This window comes from Belonocnema kinseyi, chromosome 1, assembly GCF_010883055.1.
Source record: "Belonocnema kinseyi isolate 2016_QV_RU_SX_M_011 chromosome 1, B_treatae_v1, whole genome shotgun sequence".
Classification (NCBI taxonomy): Eukaryota; Metazoa; Arthropoda; class Insecta; order Hymenoptera; family Cynipidae; genus Belonocnema; species Belonocnema kinseyi.
Genome location: NC_046657.1, coordinates 118,420,007 through 118,434,511, shown reverse-complemented (window position 1 = coordinate 118,434,511; position 14,505 = coordinate 118,420,007). Strand labels below are relative to the sequence as shown.

General features: G+C 33.0%; 1 protein-coding gene across 5 annotated transcripts in view; it reads left to right on the top strand.

Annotated features, from left to right (window-relative positions):
- Nucleotides 1–14,505, top strand: part of LOC117175525 (gonadotropin-releasing hormone receptor) — a 355,246-nt gene that overhangs the window by 319,669 nt on the left and 21,072 nt on the right. For all 5 annotated transcript variants that reach the window (XM_033365255.1, XM_033365236.1, XM_033365233.1 and 2 more), the window contains one exon: nucleotides 7,365–7,548. In XM_033365255.1, coding sequence (XP_033221146.1) covers nucleotides 7,365–7,548 — 184 coding nt within the window. The remainder of the gene's footprint in view (nucleotides 1–7,364; nucleotides 7,549–14,505) is intronic.

Here is a 14,505-nt window from a genome sequence, read left to right as displayed (position 1 = left end):
AGTTTTTAAAAATATGTGATATCTCTAACGAGATATCACGTGCCTTTATTTCGTTGGTTACAGAGTAAAGTCAAGATTAGAACTGAACTAGTGGCCCTGAAGTCCTCAAATATATAGGGCTGCTTATCTAATCGAAGGAGGAAGCTGTGACTATCTTACACCCCGAAAGATTTTAAAAAAAATTCTTCGAAAGGCTTTCATTGTAACAATTTTATTAAAGAAAAATATTATAATTTTTACATACATTTCTTCAAATGAAATAATTATCAACGAGATTTGTATAAAATCTCCTAAATAATAAAATGATTGTTCCAGAAGTTAGAAGCGAAAAATTATTATTAAAAAAAGTTGTTCTAAATTGAGCCAGACTCGCGACCAGGAAAAATTGCGAAAAGAAAGTAAATTTAAAAATTAAACATAGTAAAAAATTAAAAATAGTTACACAAGTGTGAACATTCGATTGAGTCTTCATAAACAATGTTTAATTTAAAAATCACTTCAAATTAATATCTTCTTAAATGAACACCTTTATTCAATTTCAAAATCTTAATAAAGTATTATTTCAGTATAAAATATTCCATTTTTAAAATATTCAATTTTGAAATTGAATAATAAACAACAATTTTCAACAGTAAACAGGTAAAAAATGAATTGTCACCATTTCAGAGTGATAAATTTAAACTTTGAATGTTACAGTTATAATTTTTCTACTTTTTTATTTGTAATTTGAAAGTAAAAGTCTTGTATTTTGTTTTTTAAAGAATAGTTGAAAAATGTTTAATTCGGGGAAAAAATCGAATAAGTTGTAGATTTTTGAATGTTTTAAATTAAAGAAAAAAATTGGGTTATAGAATTTTGAAACATTAAAAATTTTTTTCTTAAGATTTCTAGGAAGATTTAAAATGATTTTTTGTTTCGAAAAAGTCCATAACTGAAAGAGAATGTTTAAAAATATTCCAAAACATTTCAAAATATTTACAAAATTGGAAAAAAATGTGAAAGCTCTTGAAACAATTTTGTCTGCAGGATTTTACAAAAATGTTTTAAAAAAATGGATTCCGTTTAGAAAATATTTAAAAGTTCCGAAAAACTTCAAAAATCATTTTAAAAGATTTGAAATAATTTAAAAGAAAATTAATACCTTTGATGATTTCAAAATTAAATGTTGACTTTTTATTTTGAATAATGACATCATTTTAAGAGAAGGTATAAAAATATGGGACCACTGAAAAAATTCCGAAAGCGATAAATGAAAAATCACCAAAAATGAAATCTCCAACGACTGAATTGGAAATTTTCCGACATAAAATGTCCAAAGTAAAAAATCCTCGAATTATGGAGTTCCCGAATTTAAACATGAAGATAAGAATTTTCGATCAATATTCTTTATTTCTTAAAAATACAATAATTAAATAATTTTATTTAATTATTCTTTGAATTTAGAAGAATAATAATTGTTTAATTTTTTTTAATGCTATGTACATTATCAAACAACATTTTTCACGCAGAAATATACATATTTTTTTCATTATTGTTTTTTAAATTTCAAATCATAATTTGTTAAGCTTTAAACATTAAAAAAATGTATTTGATAAAATTATTCGATTATTGTATTTTCAATAAATAAATAATATTTAATGAACAACCATTTTTTCTATTGTTTGAATTCAGGAATTTTCTAGTTTGGATATTTTATAATTCAGCAAATTTCTGCGGGGAATTTTTAAAATCGGTAATATCTTACTGTCGAGAATTTTATTTTTCGTAAATTTTTCAATAGTTTTATATTTCGGCGTTTTTATAATTTCCAGAATTTCATTATTCAGGACTATTGCAATTCACGAATTTTATTTTTCGGTATTTTTCAGTTGTTTCTTCCAAAAATAAAATTCCCATTACTGTAAAAATTCCCAAAATCCTGAACAATTTATAATATTACTGAATTTGAGAATTCCCGACAAAATTTTGTTGTTGCTTAAAAAGTGCATTGTATCTTTTTTAACTCACAAAAAAGTTCGCAAAAATAAAATAATTAATTTAATAAAAATAAAATTCGCGCTAAATCAGTGCTGAATTGAATCCTACAAATTTTGTTTTGTTTGAAGCCCACGTGTTTTTAAATTTATTGTTGCATAACATTTGTATACGGTTATTTTTATTTTAAATTAAAACAATAATTAAAAAAATTAATATTATACAAAGTTTCTATAATTAAAATATTTGATTATTGTATTTTTAATAAATAAGTAATATTGATTAAAACATTATTTTCTCAATTACTATAATTCGAGAATTTTCTAGTTTGTAAATTTTCTAATTGGACAGCATTCGGCCTGGAATTTTATTATTCGGGAATTTTCAAGTTGAATAATATTGTAAACTGTCCAGAATTTTATTATTCTGGAATTTTTAAATTCGGGATTTTCAGATTTCGGGATTTTATAATTTCAGGAAGTTTACTGTGTCGGGAATTTTATTATTCGGGATTTTCAGTCCTAAAAATATTTCAAAACATTTTAAAAGATTGCTAAAATTGTTTTTAAAAAAATCTGGTAGATTTTGAGGCAATTTTTTCGAATTTTACAAAAATTTTACGATAAAAATGGGATTCATTCAAAATATATTTAAAACTTCTGAAAAAACTTCAAAAATAATTTGAATAATATTTATATTATTTGTATTTTAAATTTTATACCATATAACTTACGTAAATATTTCAAGTAAGCTGTATCAATTATAATATTTTACAGTTTATTTTAAAATATATTTTATAGGACATGATATATTTTATGAATGCGCCAGTGAAATTCTCTTCGTCTAGTTTTTGTTGTCAATGCGAAACGTAATCTAGTTTAGAACTACCGCGAGAACTTGATTAGACGAATAGTATAAAAAATCCATAGAAATTGCAGACCACAAAAATAAAAATAAATACTAAATAATATCGAAGAACTACATATAGATATTGCACTAAAAATTGTATCAGTTTGAATAAAAATATAATATTATAGGGTTAAAAATTATAACTTATAACAGAATATAAATTAAGTGAAATAATTTTAAAATTATAAGAAAATATATAAAACCGAAATAAAAAATACTCATGGCCTTTTATCTCTGACATTTAATAAAGATAACCATGGTTTGCAAAGTTATAAATGACATGTGACGAGTGGGTCACGTGACCAGATGCCTACCTTACCCTCAATTTTTTTATTTTCCGACTTATTTTCACACGAAGCGCCACATCGAGTTGAAAATTTGGGATAATGTATAAGAAGCACTAAGAAAGGTGGGTCTGGCCCTATATTTGACTAATTATGAAAAAAGCAAAAAAAAATTATTTACAACAAAAAACTTTTTTTATAATTATAAAAATTGAGGACCAGACCCACCATTCCTTGTGCTTCTTGTGTAATGTTCCAACTTTTTAACTCGATGTGGCGTTTCGTGTTATAATAATTCGGGAAATAAAAAAATTGGCGGTAAGGTAGGAATCTGGTCACATGACCCACTCATCACATGGCCTTGATTGGGGATTTACTTTCATTTTAAATTGTTTATGTGCGCATCGAGGGGCCTACTGTGATATGGGTGCTATCTACGGGTTGCAGTGGGTAGAGGGGAACTGACAAGTTTCGCCGGACAAGCATCTATATTTATCGCGGGTAACTAATTACGCACCGCATCTACTTTTATAATATCTTTGACGTGTTTTGAATTAAGCCACCCAGGGCCCTTGGCTACGCAGCTTCGACTCTTCCGGCTATGTATAACAAAATCCGCCCGCTTGGAGGGTACATTCTCATAGCGCGCTACGCGCGCGGCTCGCTTCGCTGGCAAGTTTGAGCGCTCCTACGGCGCGCGACTGTTGGTTCTCCCGCTTCGCGCTCGATAATATATTTACCTCGGGCTCCGCGCTCGGTCTTTGTATATTCCTTACACTTGTGCACAGATTTTTTTAAACTAAAGTTCAAAACATCGACAACAATAATTTGGTGATAGTGACTTCTTTTTTGTTAAAGCTCCTTTGGCTTTAACGAATACATTCTCATCGCGTATCTCGTGCTTCGCACTCAAATTTGTACCTCAACTTGTTTATCGTTTGCATAAATGTATATCATTACATTTCATAAAATGCTTTTTTTTAAATTCTAAATTAAATTCCTACCTCAGTGACTCACGAAACCTCGATTAAAGAGGGTTTGAGAGCGGGCGGTTGGCGATTAGTTTTAACTAAGAGTCATAGCTGGTAAGTGTTTTATGCTGAGAAGTTCAAGCAACATTTAGCAGCGTTATGTCAGATGGGAGTTCATATGATCTCATTTTCATAGTGGGAAAAAAATGAAATTCTTGGTTGAAAATAACGTACAGCCCACAAATATTGAGCGGTTTGAACAACAAAATTTTTGAAAAAAAAACTGTTAAGATTTCTAAGAGAGTTGTCTAGCCTGATTTTTCAATTAGATTTTCGATTTTCTATACACAAACAAATATGACGAAAAAATGGCCATTTTATCTATTTAACGTTCACAGTGCTCGCCAATGACGGGAAACGTGTTGAAATCGCCTAAGTTTCATAAAAATAATATTAGCTAACGATGTTCCAATATTATATATTAAGCAACAAAATTTTTTATAACAAAATTATTTGTTTGAAAAATGTTTTCTATGATTTTCCATAATCATACGTTTTTTCAAGTTATATTGCAAGAAATTTGAATGGAAATTATATAATATAAAAAAATTTCTCTTAAGATTATAATTCTTTATATTATAAACAAATGTTATGAACAAATGCAGTAATCAGGCATTTTTCGACCGAAAAATTAGTTTTTTTCGATATACATTTATTTACATTCGTAACTTTATGATATTTGCAGAAAAATTCATAATTTTTTTGTTAATCTTATGATCTTTTAAATCAATTTAATAAACCAAAGGCATTATTCGGTCATTTGTCGGCAGAAAAATTCTGTTTTTTTAATGCCAGTCTTTTCAGACAGGAGCTTGATGGGAATTTCAATAACATTCATAATAAGTTGATGAATTTTATTATTTCTTCAAACAAATTTAATAAACAAATGCATTAACCAGGCATTTGTCTACAGAAAAATCCGTTTTTTTCTAGGTCAAAATCTTTAATTAGGATATAGTGAAAAAAGAATTTTTGCGTCGACAGATGCGCGAATAATTCATTTGTTTATTAAATTTGTTTTAAAAATCATAAGATTGATAAAAAAATGATAAATTATGCTAAAATTATCATAAATTTCCTAATTGAAAAATTGACATAGAAAAAAACGAATCGTAGAAAAAAAATTTCCAACAAATAATTTGTTGATGACAAGTTTTTTGTATATTGTCTAATATTGGAATACATTGAACTAGTGCTATTTTATGCAACCTAAGCGATTTCAACCAATTTCGTGTTATTGACGAGCACCGGGAACGTCAAATAGGAAAAAGGCCATTTTTTCGTCATATTTGTTTGTTTATAAAGAAATTAAAAACCTAATTGAAAAATCAGAGTGGACAACTCTCTTAGAAATCTTATTAGCTCTTTCTTCAATTTTTTGGTCGAAATCGATGAAGATTTGTGTGCTGTACGTTATTCTGGACCAAAGAAGTCATTTTTCTTCCCAATGTGCGGCACTCCTTTAGGTACGAAACCAAAAGCTCTTTTTTTTGTTAATAATCTGTTCTGTTTTTTATTTGAATCGTGAAGAATAGCATGAAAAACATTTGACAAAATGTAAATTTTTTGAAAACCACAAACGAAACGGAAAAGTAATTAAAAAACATAAGTTGTGATGAGAATGTGCCCACGCAGCGGACTAATTTTTTATTGTTAATATAGTTTTTCACGATTAAAACACAAAATATGCATGCTGTCAAAAAGTAATTTAAAACAAATTTGTAGATCCGTTTAAAATGTACAATTTTTGTGTTGTCATCTTTTCACCTATTTTGCACAGTTTAACCGCAAAATGTAATTTTTGATTTTCCATTATTTTTTTATGCTGTCCAAATTGAAACATTTTTCTTTTCCTGACTTTTTTCATATTGTGCATTGTTTGGCTTCAAATGTTGATTTTCGTGTATTTTTTGGAATTTTGAAAATGCTATAACTCTGGTAAATTTTGGTTTTATAGAAAAAATTCATTAGGATAAATTGTTCGCCTGCTCGAGTACTATAAATATCACAGAAATTTTTTGAATTTTGAAAAAAGTGGTATCTATTTTCAAAATATGCTCACTCTTTGAATTTTAATCCAAAATGGCTGACTAAAGAACTTGACCTTTATTTGAGGATACTGAAAGAGTATACTAAATGTCAATCCAATCTGTCAATTATTTCGAAAGCTATCGTGCCAGCAAAGTAAAAATCTACATACATACGCACACACACAGAAAGACACATTCGTAAATACCTGTTTTTCGGATTCAGGGGGTATCAAAACGTGGACATTTGACAAAAACAGGGGCGGTCAAATTTTACACAAATCTAATACCTTCTCTTGATTAGAATGTAGAAACGGGATCTTGTTTCGAGTTTGTCAAGTAATTCGGAAAACTGTCGCTGAATGAACTTCCCACTCCAGCAAAACACAGGACCTAACTCGTGCCCCGTGGGTCCTTTGCGTTAATTAGTAATCCAACAAAATATAAATTAATAATTTGATCTTTTCCATATTCAAACCATTTTATGTCTAGTGTTCTCCTTCGCTATCATACAAAATTTTAGAAGGTAGTTTTAACGGCCGTAATGCAGCAACGATACCGAACGAAGAAGGACATTTTTGAAATTGGATTGAATTTCCGTGCTTCTGTCGGCTTATTTAATCAAACATACACGACAGCGCATCACTGCATCCCACTGTTCCACTGTAGAAGTACTGTTTCCCACTTGTTAGGAAACTTTTCCTCACTAGTGGGAAAAACATGCTATTTTCAGACTAGAAAAGGAGTATTTTTCGCGTAGGTGATGGACAGAAATCATTTCTTAGGGAAAAGTCGGGTAGCTCTAGGCACTTATTCTTTTAAATAAACTATACTTTCTGCAATGATAAATAAACATTTTTATTTTTTTAAATTGTCCTAGAGCATAATTATAAAAACATACTCATATCTCTCATTAGCCTACAAATAATCCAATTCAAATGTTTCGTCTCTAGGAAACTAGCGTTCTCAGTGAAATCTGAACCAAAATTAATAATAAATATTTTCAAAACTACGACAAATATTCTATTGGTTTTGATTTAGATTCATAAATTCACTATCGAACTGTGATCGATACTACTCTTCCCTATAATTTTGTTACAGTGTAGACTGTAAATAAAAAGTATTCCTTTTTCTTGCAGTTTGTAATCTTCCACGAAGCACAAGGGCCTTTCATAGAAGAATTCACCCAATGCGTGACTCATGGCTTTTACACCGAAAAATGGCAAGAACAACTCTATACAACCCTCAGTCTCGTGTTTATGTTCGTCCTGCCTTTGGTTATACTGATCACAACGTATGTCTCCACTGTGATTACAATTTCCCGTAAGTCCACTTTAATATTTTGAATATGCTATAGCTGCTTAATTGAACATTTATTGACTATTGATGGAACATTAATTTAATATTTATTGAATATTGATTAAACATTGATCTCCTCTCCTTTCCTCTACTCTCCTCTTTTCATTTCTTCTAATAATATGCGCTAAAAATTCTTTTGGGACTTTTAACTGGGTTGCAACAGAAAACCTAGGACAAGTATCAAGTCATCATTCTTGGGTGATCTTTTTGGAAGTATACTTAAAAATAATGCATCTTTTATTGATACACCGAACTCTCGCTTTCAGTCAAATATGGGGGGTCATTTGAAAATAGCCTTGGCTACTGTTCGGGGGGATCCGAACGTAAACAGTCAGGGGTGCCTAAACCGTTTCCTATTGGAATGCCTAATATTGCGTAATGTACTCGATTGAGCACTGGCGCACTACGGTCCTTCCGAAGGGAGAGTCGCAACCGTCTCTCACCCTGCGCTCTGAGAAATTGCGTGGGCCAGCATTTCTAGGAAGGCCAAGAACGGGGGGACAAAATATAAGAGTTGGGTGTAATTGTATAGTTTTATAATAAAGCAAAGCAATTAAATTTTGTAGATTTCTTCTTCTAACTTTTTCAAAGTCTTTACCCGAGACAATAGTTTGACATTTGGATCATAAGAAACTGAAACTTTTCTAAGTTAAAAAGAAATTTTATGGAAATACGCCTCAGATTCATGGTAAAGAGGAATGTAAACAAAAGTCCGAAAGTTATTCGAAAATTCAATAAAGGCGGAAAACGAAGGAATCGAGTTTATAAATAAAAGTAAAACTTTTTTCAAACCACTTTCATTCAAGTTATTCTAAATAAATATGAACGATATTAATTTTCTATAAGAACATTATTCTTCATGTAATTGCATCACGCCACATCTGAATGTTAGAAATTTTCACTCTACTGTTGCATTTTTAATACTTTTGTGGTAACTTAAAGTAAAATACCACATAATCCAAAACATGATCCAAAATTCAAATCGACTGGTTTTTTTCAGAGCAATGACGAGCATAAATAAACAAAGACTCGGTCCGACGCTGCGTGTAAACAAAAGATGCCTTGCTATGCACGTCGATCAAGGGAGACTGAGACAGTATTCGCAATTTTCATTGCTATTATTATAAACCATCTAATCTGAATTTTGGATATTTCATAATTAAATGTATAAGAACTTTACTCATATTGTTCATTTCGGTCTGTTTTGAAATTCATAACAGAGATTTTGACCTCAAAATTATAAGAAAAGTCATTGAATTAGGTTCGTCGGTAGCGCTAAAGACTAATGAGTATTTATTTGTAAACACCAACACGATCTGTCCAACTGAAGTTGATTTTTTTCAGCTGGTTGAAGCGAGCGAATTCAAAACACACTTTTTTCACTTTCAATGATTCACTTCAATGATTGACGAATAAATCACTTTTACTTGCATCATACAATAAGTCACAAACAGATAACACATTATAAAAACACTTAAAAAACGTCACAAGAATATATTACTAAATTTATATAAGAAAAAAAAATAACTATTAGAAATTCATCTTAAAATCTACACTGTAGAAAGAATAACCCACGAAGCCAATCCAAGAACGAGACTGTACCAAAAAGGGAAACTTCTGGAAGAATCACGAGGTTACCTCGCCAGGTAAGTGGTTGCACTCATGATCAGCGGTTCGACTCAGGCCTGGCGAGGAAGAGAGTTTGCCAAACCTCGTAAATGAGACAAGCCGTGTAGAAGCACTGAAACAAAAAAGGGAAGGAGTCTCGACCAATGAGAATACTACTAAATAAAAAAAAATCTAGAACTTTGAGAGATGAACTCCTCATTTTATATCAAAACTTGCTTTCAACAATAGTGAAATAATATAGTAAGATCACAAGGTCATCACTAACTTTAATATCCCGTTCGCAAAATATGGCTACATAATTCTGCTCTAAGATAGATAAGGATTGAAAGCTGACGCAATACTAAGTTCCAAGTTGAGGACGCTCCGTTGAGCAAACGGACTAAGTCGATTCAGATTGATCCAGATCATTCTGGAATGGTCCTTCAAGGGAGAGTAAAGCTGAGGGTCTGAGAGAAAGATACATATAAAAAGGGAAAGCCTGGCAATCTTTCTTCTCATAGACTTATCCTGGTAAACGGTCGCTTGAAGATCGAAATCTGCGTCTTGATGGTTACCATACGAGTGTGCCCATCCTTTCCAGGGTGAACTTCAAGGATTCATCCCAGTAGCCACTTGGATGGTAGATATCTGTCGTCTATAACGAGTGCCAAGGAGCTCTTCTGCAGAGAGGTTAAAAGCTCGTTCACTTGTAAATATCTTAGCAGCGTTGCAAGCATTCTGTGGACCACTTTGCCTAAAAGCTATTTAGCATATGTCGTAGGAGTTACCATCGAGAAAGACGAGAAACTTTCATACTCTCCAAGGAAGGTTCAGGAACAATAGCTGGTAGACCACCGATCAAGAAGTGCCTTGGTGTGTGAACTCTAAGGTCATCTGGGTCCTCATTCAGAGGACAGATGTGTCTAGAATTAAGCACAGATTTAATTTGTGAGGGTAAGGTGCTCAACTCTTCATAAGTGAGAAGATGGTCTCCCATAACTCGTAGGAGATAATACTTAAATGATTTTACTCTAGCCCCCCCCCATTTTCCTCCAAAATGAAGAGCATCTGGTGGGTTGAATAACCATTGCGTTCCGTCATTAACCAATTAAGTGGATAATTTTCCAAGCTCTTTCGTAGATGATGACAAAAGAGCTCGGAGTTTTGAGTCAGCACCCTTCTATTTGGTCCCACAGTCGCTGTGGAGAGTAGAGCAAATTCCTTGTCTTTCGGTAAATTTCTTGTAGGCTGAAATGAAAGTATCTTTTGTGTAATCGGTGACCAATTCAAGGTGAATCTCAGAGCTGAAATGACAGACCGATAGAATGAAGTGGGCTTTGTGGGTACGAGCCGCCCGCCCTTTCTCCCATTAATTGCTTAGATCGCATTTTCTATATCACACGCACATTACTGATGAGGGCCAAGGTATCCTGGAATCCATCGCGTAATGATCGTTGATGAGCATCTAAAATGACCAGTTGAGTGAAAGAAGAATCTCTTGGCCGGATAAGCCGATGCTGAAAATTTCATGGAAGATCTGATTCTTGAAACCTTTCACCTAATGGTAGAAGCCCTTGAGTATCGATAAAAGGCGTAAGACGTACAAGATAATTAGCACTTGATAAGGAATCAACTTTTGCCATGACTTTGAACTCCTTTCTGAATGAGTACAGTTGAACTTCTTGTATCCAAAAATATTTTGCTGCTTCTAATTCCTGAGTTGTGATGGGGCGTTTGACAGTGATTCTGATTTTTTCTTGAGGCAAAGAATAAACAGCTTGCAGAAAACTGTGATTCGCAGAAGGCGAATCAAGTTTGAGTATTTGTCGAGAAGATCCAAATTAGTGCTAGACGGACTGAAAGTGACGCAGTTGATTAAGCAGGACGTTCTTCAAGATTGTGTCCAACGCATTCAGCGTGGTTTTCCTTAGCTGATATGGAATGCCGTTTTGCCATGGAAAGAGTTTCTTGAATAAAACACACACGATTGTCGATAAACTACTTCAATCGATATGGATGGTTGCTCATCCATGCGTAAGCAATTGATGAATCAGTCCAAAGATCAATTGAGACTATATCAGCATCAAAGACTTGTGCAGTGTGTCGCACCAGCTTTGTGAGAAAAACAGCTGCTGATGTTTCAAGTTGAGGAATTATCAACCGCTTCAGTGGAGCTAACTTTTTTCAGAGCAGAAAAAGATTGTTTTAACTTTCCCTTCTTGGTCGCTGGACCTAATAAACACAACAGAAGCCATTTATTGAAGAAATGTCCTCAATTTTTCCAAATACAAAATTGGTAAGGAATCATCCCAGTCAAGTTCGAGAGACCAAAGTTCTTGAATCAAAATTTTAGCGTTGAAGATAATTGGTGCTGAAAATGGACACGTAAAGTGGAAACTATCGGAGATTGGATTCCAATTTATTTCCAAAGCGTGGACAGTAGTGTCTTAATCAATTGATACAGAAGCTGAGCAAAGTATTTTATCTGTTGATACTCCTTCAAGAATCTCTAGATCGTTGCTTATCCACTTCGTAAGAGGAAGACCGCACGGACAGCAAAAACGATTCACATATCAGACTGTCTTCATGATATGAAGGGCAACGATTGGTGCACAAGCTAACCAATGCGTAACTGTAGTTAAATAGTATGTGCGAGTTTTGTTGAGTTTAGTATTCTAAATAATTCTTTGTAGACCCTAAATCATCTGGATGCACCTTAATGTGTCGGTATATTATCTCGATGCCCGAAGTAAACACATAATGAAACTGACGAAACCAGATCAAAACATCAACAAGTTCAGCCTGAAGTTTAACTCATGTAAGATAAGTGTGCCAGTTATCGGTAGCTTAAGGCGAATTTCACGTTTCAAATGCTTAAAAAACTATATTAAACATATTTAAAACTGAAGAAATGGATTTTATCGAATAAGGCGTACCTTTATAACGGTAACTTACTTATTACTGTTATCGGCAAGTCAAAAATCTGGCTGCTTCAATTATTGGCACTTCGATGTGTGAGCGATCGGCAATAGCGTTTAGAAAAGAAGATTTTTGCTGAGAACGAAGAACACAACAGCTTACTATATGTAAAATACTGGCTCTCTGCCGGCAACTCATGCATTGACGAAGACTGGCGCAGTTACCTAATGCAAAATTTCGATTAGCGAAACATCAGTAGAAGACAACTTGGACGCATTGCATACCGCTCGAAGCTTAGTTGTGAGACTGTTGAGAGGAAGTACGCCATGATGATAGAGATAAAAGACTTCGCTTGGTTCAGGACTTCCAGCTTAAACTTCTTTCGTGTGATTTAATGTTTAATACTCATATAAGAAATCTGAATAGGCTTTATGAAGAATTGGATAATTTACAAGTATTATCTCGATAGTGAGCAGTTTAAAAATGGTCCTCGCACTCTTGATCTTGGGCTAATAGAGAATTTTCTCGGGTACTTGGCATTTCGCCTAGGGCTTAAAATAGGGTTTCAGTTTGATTGAAACTGAGCCGCACGTTCATCCAGCCTTCAGTCCTCTAATTCCTTTCAGTATTAGCGATTTGGATAACTTTGGTAAATGAAGAAGTTGAGCTAATCTCTCAAAGACAAAAGATATTTGAAATCCTAGATCGATAAATACTCTAACTTTCATTTGCTCACCCTTGTGGGAAATGATGATGAGTTGAACTGTAACTAGAAGCGTTAGCGACGTTGATGGAGTCTGGTTTATATCAGCACAGTTGGTTTGAAATCTTGATGTTGAAGTCAATAGACCGGGCTGATCGGCTTGTGTCACATTATAAATTGTGGAATAATATTGTTTGCTACATTTATTGCAAAGTTTTGTAAGTCAGCAGGTTAATTCTCGATGCTGATCAAGAGAGTTGTAACACAATTTGTATTTTTGAAAAATTTGTTCACGACTTTTAACTGTCTGATTCTGATCATCGGGGCTACTTGCAACATAATGATCAGAGGAAAAAAGGAAACACTTGCCGGCGGTAGTCTAATCTCCTAAAGTGTAGTGAATTCTGACTGATTGTTGAATATAATGAGAGCTAGTTCTCCGTGACTTTTCAACGGCTTGAAGAGCCAACAATCTCGTCATTAAAAATTCGTTGAGTTGCATCCATGTTGTAGGTTCCTTGGAAAGTCATAAGTGATGTTCCCAGGCCTTGATTGACTCAGAATCCAAACGTTGAACGGCGATGAAGACTAGAATATCATCCCACATGTGTATGGGTCGACCGGTGGTTTTCAAGATTCGATATATTTGTGTAATAGTCGTGCCCAGACTCTCTAATTCCACTGCTGATTCTCTAGTCCTTCTTTTTATAATTAGCAAACACTGTAAAGCTGAATTGACTAAAAGTCGTTTATTTTCATACAAAGAGACTAGAGTATCCCAAGTTTTTCAAAAATTATTAGTGGTCAGTGCGGTTTTCTTCAGAAGATGAGCTGCAGAGTCTTTTAAACTTTGTTAAAGGTAATGTAGTTTACATACTGGAAGCAGGTTTCACTTTCTGATTATCATCGAATCGAAAAGATCTTTGAACTGAAGCCAGTCAGGCGGGGATTCACCAAACGTGGAAAGATTAAGCTGGGGAAGGCGTGGACTGAGGTTGATTTAAAAAAAAACTGATCGAAGCAAGCGAAATCAAAATACACTTTTTCCCCTTTCATTGATTCGCGTCAGTAATTCATGAATAAATCACTTTTTTGCATTATGCAATAATTCACAAACAGATAACACGTTATAAAAAACACTTAAAAAGGTCACATGAATATATCACTAAATTTACATATAACAACAAAAAAACGACTATTAGATATTCATCTCAAAGTCTACACTGTAGAATGATCCTTCAAGGGAGAGGGAGGCTGAGGTTCTGAGAGAAAGATACATATAAAAAGGGATTTAGAGAAAAAGAGAGACCGAAATAATGAGAAAATGCGACGCAGTTACGGCAAGAAAATATGACGAAGTTACAAATTTAAAGAAAAGCCTGGCAATCTCCTTTCTTCTGATTTTTCTACTACGAAGTTAAATTCTTCAATTTAACACGATCTGATAATTATTAACGGAATGACGGCAGCTTAAAAATTATTTATCCAATTATCTCAGCCCATAGCAACGCGTTATCCCCTCTCTTGCCGACTGGCTGATTGAGTCTACGCGTTAAGGTCGTTGTGCCATCCTGTCGCTCAATTATGAAGTGTAATTCAATTTTTAAAATGAATTTCAGCAAATTATCTTATACAAGAATTATAAGATTTGAATTGAAAACATGAGTGACATTCACTTTAATTAGTGCATA